We start from the raw sequence: 10000 nt of genomic DNA, 5'->3' as shown, positions 1-10000 counted from the left end.
TATATGAAGTAATTCCGCTAGATGTGATTGAATTAATCACACACACACACACACACACACACACACACACACACACACACACACACACACACACACACACACACACACACACACACACTGACACATGTTATTATTCAGATGTGACATACTTGAGTGACGGCCACGTACATACTTTGTCATGTGCACAGCGCGTTTTTTGGTCCTTTTTAGCCTACCAACCCTAACACTATAAATAGAAGAAGTAATGACAATTCAACCATCCCGGCAAAAGTTATTCATTTCCAGAGACAGTCTGATACATTCCTAGAACCTGCTTACATCACTGCACTCACTCAGCTGGAATGCAACTCTTGCAGCGATTGCAGCAACCAGACTCAAAGGGCTTTTCTCATGACATTCTGCGACGAAGAGTATCCTGAATTAACTTTTAATGAGGAGCACCAGGGCCCTTCCCTTGTTTTTGTGGTTTCCATTGTTACTGGCAGCAGCCCGAAGCTACCAGCACTTATCAAAGCACATGTCCTCCTTATTATCGTGTCCTGTAGCAAACCTGGAGGAAATCAGGCGTTTCAATGTTTTTTTAAATCACATCGGACACTGTGTTTGGAAATGATTGATACATTTTATACATTCATGTTAACAAATGTCAAGGCAGATGAGCAAAAATAGACTGTGTTGATAGTTTTCAGACATCTTCTTCTGGTCTCTTTGAGTTCTGATAGCTGTCTTATCCTATTGACCCTTTGCCCCATATATCCATCTAGCACAACGCCATCAGCATGCCTTCCAGCTAACTACTGCTGTGGCTGCTGCACTCTATGCCAAGCAGATTAAACGGGGTGAATTCACGGCCTTGTGATTTAGCGACCAGTCAATAGAGGCACGTCAGACTCTCTGAATCAGATTTGACTCTCTCCCAGCAAGCTGTGCCTGGAACCTGAGCATCCGTCTTCCAGCTTGTCCCACCACCCCACCAGCATCTTCACACACTCAGACACTTTTCGCAGAAACTTTCTGTCCTTTCCCAAAAAAATTACCTGCCTCAGCCGTTTGGACATGAGACAGCGTGAAGAAATCACATTATTCAAGACCAAGGGTATTTTTCCACTTGACACAATTTTTTCATTGTGTCAAAATTTTTCGCTTTTCATCGTCTGGTCGCATTATGTCTTCAATGGTGAGCGAGAGCTTCATGTTTCACAAAGACAGCCATTGAGATTATATCAGAGAAACAGAGAGATTGTGTCATGAGGGAGCTTCAAACAGAGCTGTGATGCTGTCAAGCAAAAAAAGCGTAGATCACATGCAAACCGATCCATTCTTCCGTTTGACGTGCAGAGGGCAGGTCATGAGCCAAACATTCTGAGTCAACCACGAGATGAAACCTCATTGGCAGGAGGGTCAATTGCAGTATCTGCTTAACATTGGCCTAAGAACAGAAGGGTCTCAAATGGCTCGCAGCCATTGCCCCCTATAATGTATTGAACTCGAGGGAGTGTATATAAAAAATGCAGGTTTAAGGTCAACTTTTCTATGATCTTTAACATGCATTGAAATAGGCTTGTGACCCCATCCAGATATGTAAGTTTCCGTTTCACAAAGATTATCAGTCTAGCCTTGAATTCTTTGGACTGCAACTCTCTCCCCTCGTTCCTATTGGAGGATAGCATTGAACTGTGAATAGCAAAGAGATAAGTTCTCGTGGACGTCTCATCAATGGGATTTCTACCAAATCAATGCCCACAGTTTTCTGAGTGTTTGCTTAGGTGAACAAACACATCAAGGCCTTGTGTGTCTCATGGCCTCCACTGGGCTTGTGTTAAAGCAGACCTTCACCAACCAGGAGTCGGAAGGAAACGTAATCCGTTTTCTTGAGCCGTAAGCTTTGACCTGCGCTGGGAAAGTTGACCTCACATCGTCATTGCTGTGAAACAGCAGCAAGTTGTGCTGGATTGCATAACATATCCCTTGAACACACAACATGATATATGACACACTTTTTGGCGTGAATTGTACGTACACAGTATAGACCACGACATAACACAAAATATATTGTGTATTGTAGACAATATAATACTGTGCATATTGCATAGATTGCAATTTTAATCAAACTATATATCTACTTATCTATCTATCTGTCTATCTTTCTATCAATTTGATATCGTTCTTTCTATCTATCTACTATCTATCCATACATTTATACATCTGGACTTTACACACTTTACTTCCCATCTGCCCCACATTTCATCGATTTTGCATCCCAGCTAATTTAAGATAATTCCTGTGCACTAATTGCCATATTATTAGGACAACGGAGCCATATTCACAGAGCTATCATTAACCAACTGGGCACCGGGCCAAGCAAAGTGCTTCCTCGTCCATGACAAGGAGCTGTCCATGTGTCCGAAACCTGATGGTCCTCATCTCTCTCTCTCTCTCTCTCTCTCTCTCTCTCTCTCTCTCTCTCTCTCTCTCTCTCTCTCTCTCTCTCTCTCTCTCTCTCTGAGAGTCAGAGAAAGAGATGTACTGGGTGTAGAATGTTTCTCTCGCCTCATTCGTCACAAAAGGAAGGGGAAACAAGAGAGTGCAAAGCTGCTTAGAGCTGTGTGATTACGTTAAGGGGATTTCAATCCACTCTCACTGCAAGTGTGTATATGTGTGTCTGTGTGCGAGTGTATATATGTGTGTGTATGTGCCTGTGTGTGTGTGTGTGTGTGTGCGTGCATGTGTGTATATGTGAGTGTAGATGAGAGTATATATGTAAGTGTGTGTTTGTGTTTATATACGTGTTTGTGTGTGCGTATGCGTAGGTCTATGAGAGAACGAAGAGCGTATAGCAGATGCTCCGCCTGCCATAGCTTCAAGTGAGAATGACCTACTTCCTATGAGCATGCTCTCAAATGGATTGCCGTTTGGTGTGTGCGTGCGTGTGTGTGGTTGTGTGTGTGTGTGTGTGTGTTGGGGGTGGGGGGTAGAGGGAACATCAGAGAGATATGGGGATGGGGGGAGGGTTAACGTGGAACCGTTAAATGACCGATAAGTAGTGGTCTCTCAGGACCTGTGCCTTTGAATAAAATAAATGTGTGTCAAGTTTGATGTATGTATGCGTACATTGTATTGCCTTTGTGTATCTTTGTAGTGTGTGTGTGCATACAGGCAGTATCAAACAGAGCTCACCTGTGCATACAACGTGGTCAGGCAGTAAACGTGTGTTTATCTGTCAGCCAGACGGCGGCCATCTGACCTATATATCTTTATGATCGGCTAATGAACCACTCTGAGCAGGTGGACCGTTAAGAACAGGACAACTGTTATTTAAAGACAGAGTGTGTACAATTCTATATTTCATTGTAGGGAGGGGGGGGATATCTCATCTAATGTGCATAGTAGGACCGAAATTTTGTAATTTATTATTTTATATATTTATATATATATATATATATATATATTATTTTTTTTGCATTTATTTATTATAGTTGGCTGTACAACTACTGTGCAAATATGTTTTCCTTTAAAAAAAAGTACTCTGATTGTATTTTACTCTGAGTGAGCTGGATCTCCTGCTCTGACAAACTTGATCCTGCTGTGCAGGGTGCAGGGGAAGGTTACCAGTTACGTGTTTGAGAGCATAGAGAGATTCAGCGATTTGGTATGCACTGGGTCACATCCAGCCTAATCCATTTAACTGTGGAAGGACAGGTTGCTTGGCTGTGGACTGTATTCTCCAACGACGCAGACACACACACACCCACACACACACACACACACACACACACACACACACACACACACACACACACACACACACACACACACACACACACACTTACACTCACGGCATCTTTCTGTTTCTCATATCGCTCGCACTTATCTGCTACTGTTTTGTAATCTTGTTCTCTTTTTTCTTCTCCCCTTTGTTAAATGCTCAGTACCGGAGGACTTGTCTCTAGAGGAGAAAGATGAGCTTTCCAACATCCGGCGCAGGAAAAAAGAGCTGCTGGATGATATTGAGGTAATGACTCTCACCGTTCAGCTGATGCTGTTATGCAATGCCACCATCCCGTCAACCCAGCTTTACAACACATCAGATACACTGCACATCAAGGCAACTAAACATCAAATCCCATATACTACGCGCCAACCTCACTATACATCACATCACATATACTACACACCAACCCCACTAAATATCACATCACATATACTACAGACCATCCCCAATACACATCACATCACACACATACTACACATCGACTATAGCTGTGAAAGGCCCTTTAAAATAATGGCATATTAGCAGGTAGCTTGAGGTCATGAACCAATATAAGTGTTGCTGTCAGCGATTTTGTCTATGTGCAACATGGCGTATGATGGAGAAATTATAGAAAGAATTACACAATGATACAAAATCTAATTCATGTTTGGGCACTTCGCAGGGCTGTGTTACATCGGTCGAGCCTCTGTCTTATTGGAAGTGTCTGTATAATGCCTCAGGCATACAATGCCTGAATTTCGCCTCACGTTTGTGGTAGCGCGACACAAACAAGAATAAAAATCCTATTGTTGTAATGGAGCATAGCACACAAAGCTTGGCTGTATTTATGTTTGCGCATTTGAAATAGGACTAACTATAGATATTGGACAAAGACGTTGTTTCGCCTCCGTCCTGACACGGCTTGTTCTTTTATCTGAACCCAATGGGTCGAGTTGTTTTAGCTAGCATGAAAACTAACTTGCTTATCTTCTCCGTTGCAGCGGTTAAAGTTTGAAATTGCAGAAGTGATGACCGAGATCGAGCAGTTAACCTGCGTAGGGGATAGGTACGATTTTACCCTTTGAGCTTTTCTATTGTATCTTTCACTCTCTTCTCCCTCTCTTTCCTCCTTCAACATCTTTCAACCGCTCACTCCCCCGAGCCTCACACCTGTCATCATTGTGTGTGTGTGTGTGTGTGTGTGTGTGTGTGTGTGTGTGTGTGTGTGTGTGTGTGTGTGTGTGTGTGTGTGTGTGTGTGTTTGAACTAACTTGCATGTGTTTGAAGAGAAAAACGGAAGTAATCGCTGACCAAACATGTCTAAACATGCTCCATTTAGACGGAGGTGCTGATTGGTTGGTTTAGCGGGGAGGGTGACAGGGTTTCTGTGCAGATGGCGAGGGGGCAAAAAGAATAAACACACACACACACACACACACACACACACACACACACACACACACACACACACACACACACACACACACACACACACACACACACACACACACACCTGTGCAGGTGGCTATTTCCATGTGGGATGTATGCAAAGATCTCTTAAAATAGACGGTTGTTGAGAGGGAAATTTTACAGGAAAATACAAACCTTTCAAAAAGCATGACGGCTTGGTGACAGGTCAAACCCATTTTCAGCTGTTTATATATTTCTCCATCTACCTGCTTTCATGAAGAGTAATAATAACCATTCATTTAACAAAACATTCAAGCAACCAAATAATTTGATCAATTAATTAAAAAACAAAAACTGGGGTTGGTGTCTAATCATGTAGCTTGTGTCTGTTTTCTTGATTGCAGCAAAACGACACAAAGAAACAAACAGATCGCCATGGGAAGAAAGAAATTCAACATGGACCCCAAAAAGGTCAGGCATCCTCATGCTTCTCAAATTAAATTGAAAAGGGACTATTGAGTTACGGCAGGCCGGTATTTTTTATGGTGGACATGAGATTACATTCTCAACATGATTTAATTAGACAGCGTAGGAAACCACACTGATATGTTTCGTGTTTTTGTTCTTTATCCTTGCAAAGGGTCAGCTGTCATATTCTAAACCTCAAACCTCAGGAACAGTCTAAATGCTTGCTCATTCAGCAGATGCTTTCATCCAAAGTGTCTGACAATGAATTTGTAGCTAAATGAAAAGGTAGTCAGACACAGGCAGGCATTGATTAGATGTTTTAATCACAGCACGACCATTGTCAGCATTAACAAGACGCAGGCAATGTGCAGTCCGTAAATCCGCAAAGTATACGACTTTGGACGATATTTATAGAGAAAGAATGGATACATATGGAGGTGTAGTTTGGCCGCATGAGGTCTGGTAACCTCCATTTAAAAAGCTGTGTATTTCTTTTACTACAAACAATCAAAATATGATATTTCGTCCACGTTGATTTAAAGCGATGGCCAACAGGATCTTAAAATGTAAAATAACCATTACAAATCACAGAGGGATGTATCCCCCCCACTTCTACCAAATATATTGTCAGGAACATTTAAAGGGAGTATGTTAATGTAATCTAAAAGTCAGCTGATGAACTCACTGTTGGAAAGACTCAGGGGTGTGATCTGACTCTCCGCCCCCTCAGTGTTTTGTACTTCCTGAAGAACCAAAACGCCGTCCATAGGCAGCGTTGCCCTAATGTGAGTGGCCTGGTTGGGGGACGTGAGTGTACAGTAATTGGTGAGCTGCCTAGCTCAGTAGCCAGGAGGGAAAAAGGACTCAACTCATCAAATCAGCTTGAAGGAATAAAGGGATATCGTTAGACAAAGATGACTCGTGATTGCAATGGATTTCATGTGTGTGTTTGTGTGTTTGTCTGTATGTGTGTATGTGTGAGTATGTGTCTGTGTGTGTGTGTATGTGTATTTGTGTGACCTTGTGTGTGTATGTGTGCGTGTGTGTGTGTATGTGTGTGCGATTTGTATGTGTGTGTGTATGCGCTTGTGTGTGTGTGTGTGTATTTGTGTATATGTGTGTGGGTGGTGTGTCTGTGTGTGTGTTTGTGTGTGTGTGTGTGTGTGTGCGTTTGCCATGTGTCTCCACAGGGCATCCAGTTCCTCCTGGAGAACGACCTACTCCAGCACACCCCCGAGGACATCGCTCAGTTCCTCTACAAAGGCGAAGGCCTCAACAAAACGGTCATCGGAGACTACTTGGGGGAACGGTAAGGAAGCTAAGCTATAATTCTCTTCCACCTCCTCCCTTCTCTGACAGGAAGAAAAGGAGGATGGAGGACAACAAGGGAGGAGGGAGGGAGGCCCTTCCTTCCTCCCCACTTCTTGTCTTCCATCCTTAGCTCTTCTGGAGTAGTTGGTATGCATAGGTGGGACTGGATTTATGGAGCTGGAGGAGGAATCCTGTTTATACCTACCTGACGTTTATTATTGCCGTGGAATCAATGGGATTTGGGTCTGCTTAGCTGAGGAGGTAGAGCGGGTTGACTTGTAACCGGAAGGTTGCTAGTTTGAGCCCCGGCTCCTCTTAGCTGAGTGTCAAGGTGTCCCTGAGTAAGAGCACTTAACCCTAACTGCTTCCAGCAAGCTGGCTCTCGCCTTGCACGGCTGACTCCGCCATCGATGTGTGAATGCGTGTATGAACCATTGTAAGTTGGTTTGGATAAAAGTATCTGCTAAATGCCCTGAATGTAAATGTAAATGTTTGAACAACATGGCAGCCTAAGCCAGAACAACAGGTTTCCCTTTTCAGTTAACCACCGCCCCCACTACCTGTGATTAACACTTGAATGACGATGATATCATTGGAAATGTTGGAATATTCTCATGAATCCATAATATAACTTTTAAAATACCCAGATTCAGCTCCCTGCTGTACAAGTCGGTGATATATAACAGTTTCGCAGTTTCTTGGATGCCCCAAAAACATTCCTGTCAGCCGTAGCTCATTTATGTTCCTAAAGATTCTACTCTTTAATAGATCCATGTTCATGTTAGAATCTGAAAAGTTATCCGACGTTAACCGTTGTCTTACCCACCCTTCTGTGCTGCTCAGGGATGACTTCAACATTAAGGTGCTGCAGGCGTTTGTTGAGCTGCACGAGTTTGCTGACCTTAATTTAGTACAAGCTTTAAGGTGAGCAGTGTTTATTTTGAACGTGTGTGTGTTTGCTTGTGTGTTTAAGTGTGTGCATGTGTATGTGTGTGTGTGTGCGTGTTTGTGTGCTTGCGTTCATGTTTAAATGCTATTCAAATACCTCTATCGATACACAGTGTTGAAGTAATTTGCCACTCTTTAAATCGAGTACATGCTTTCCTTCTGTCCTTCCTTCCTTCCTTCCTTCCTTTCTTCCTTCCTTCCTTCCTTCCTTCCTTCCTTCCTTCCTTCCTTCCTTCCTACTGTTGTGCGTCTGCAGACAGTTCCTGTGGAGCTTCAGACTTCCTGGTGAAGCCCAGAAGATTGATCGCATGATGGAGGCCTTTGCCTCCAGATACTGTGGATGCAATCCAGGTGTCTTCCAGTCCACAGGTACCTACACACACACACACACACACACAGACACACACACACACACACAAACACACACACATAGCCAGGGCCACACACATACACACACACACAAAGACACACAGCCACAAACACACACACACAAACACACACACACACACACACACACAGCCATGGCCACACACACACACACAGCCACACACAGCCACACACAGCCACACACACACACACACACACACACACACACACACACACACACACAGCCTAAGCCTCGGACACACACACACACGCACACACACACATACACACACACACACACACACACACACACACACACACACACACACACACACACACACAGTCAGTTAATGCAGGCGGCCCTGTGTTTATCCCCCCCCCCCCCCCCCCTAACCAAGACACAGATCAATCCCCCCGCCTCTAAAACCTCTACAGCGGCTCTCTTTGTTACAGTGTATTATTCCTATACATGTCCATCCCACGTGGAACCAAGCGACCAACCATCCTCTAGCAAGGACCTTGAGCTGGTCCTCCTCTCTGATGGATCCATCGGAACATCTCATTACATCTCCTCGTGTGTGTGTTACCTCGTTCCAGGCGTTCTCATCTCCCGACCGAATGCCTGTGATGGGGTGCACCAAATTAGTGTTTTTGGCAAGAGAGTGTTGTTGGACTTCAGAGGGAGCGTCATTCGCTCCAGTTCCAAGGGTTTAACGGCCGGAGGGACGTTGGCACGGAGTGTCTTCTGACAGAGGGAGGATGCGTTTGATATTGCGCTGTCGAATTCGGCATCACTGTTTGTCTAAACCTCATTAATTCATCTCCTTGACTTTGTTGTGGTTCTTCTTGGCCGGGTCTCATCTTCTCGCTCTGGGGAGAGGTTGTTAACTGCCATGCAGAGCTCAATAAAGGAATGGTAATTGCGTTGCGGTTAAACGCTACAACTCAGTGTCCCCTCTCAATCTGGTGTGTACATATCAACGGTGGTGGTGGGTGGTAATGATTAGTGAAGGGGGTATTGACCAGTGTGGCACCCTCCCCACCTACCCTCTCCCGTCCCCTCCTGATTGTGGCGGTCAGAGATGTGCTAAGGAGGTGTGAGCCGGTGGGGGGGGGGGGGGGGGGGGGGGGGGGGGTCATCCATATTAATGGGGTTCCAGCCAGAATCGTCTTCGGAAGCCAAGGCTTCTTAAGTATTACACTAACAAGTCACATGGCGTAAGATGTTCCAAGTGTGTGTAATGTACGTATGTGTGTGTGTTTGTGTGTGGGTGTACATGTGTGTGGGTGTACATGTTTGTGTGTGTATGTGTATGTGTGTGTAATGTATGTATATGTTTTTTGTGTGTGAGTGTACATGTGTGTGAGTATAAATGTTTGTGTGTGTGTGTGAGAGAGTGTGTGTGTGTGTGTGTGTGTGTGTGTGTGTGTGTGTGTGTGTGTGTGTGTGTGTGTGTGTGTGTGTGTGTGTGTGTGTGTGTGTGTGTGTGTGTGTGTGTGTGTGTAAGTATGTGTGTGTGTAAGTATGTGTGATAGGTTAAAAGTAGGGCAACAGAGTAACACTGGTGTTCTGAATTATTTATAGCGTTTAAAGTGTATTGGATGTGCGGATTGCATGGATAGAGAGAGAAATAGATGGATGGGCAGACAGATGGATGGACTGATGGATGGATAGATAGATATGAAGATACGTAGTGACGGGTAGACAGATAAATGACATACACAATGACAAACAGACAGACAGAC

General features: G+C 44.2%; 1 protein-coding gene across 1 annotated transcript in view; it reads left to right on the top strand.

Moving 5' to 3' along the window:
- The window catches only part of LOC115534424 (cytohesin-3-like), a 33814-nt gene that overhangs the window by 14107 nt on the left and 9707 nt on the right, over window positions 1-10000 (top strand). Inside the window, exons 2-7 of the mRNA XM_030345412.1 lie at window positions 3930-4012; window positions 4753-4817; window positions 5566-5632; window positions 6820-6938; window positions 7784-7864; window positions 8145-8257. Coding sequence (XP_030201272.1) covers window positions 3930-4012; window positions 4753-4817; window positions 5566-5632; window positions 6820-6938; window positions 7784-7864; window positions 8145-8257 — 528 coding nt within the window. The remainder of the gene's footprint in view (window positions 1-3929; window positions 4013-4752; window positions 4818-5565; window positions 5633-6819; window positions 6939-7783; window positions 7865-8144; window positions 8258-10000) is intronic.

The sequence above is a fragment of the Gadus morhua genome, chromosome 2 (genome assembly GCF_902167405.1).
Source record: "Gadus morhua chromosome 2, gadMor3.0, whole genome shotgun sequence".
Lineage (NCBI taxonomy): Eukaryota > Metazoa > Chordata > Actinopteri > Gadiformes > Gadidae > Gadus > Gadus morhua.
Note: the sequence above shows the minus strand (reverse complement) of the source record. Positions and strands in the feature narration are given on the sequence as shown.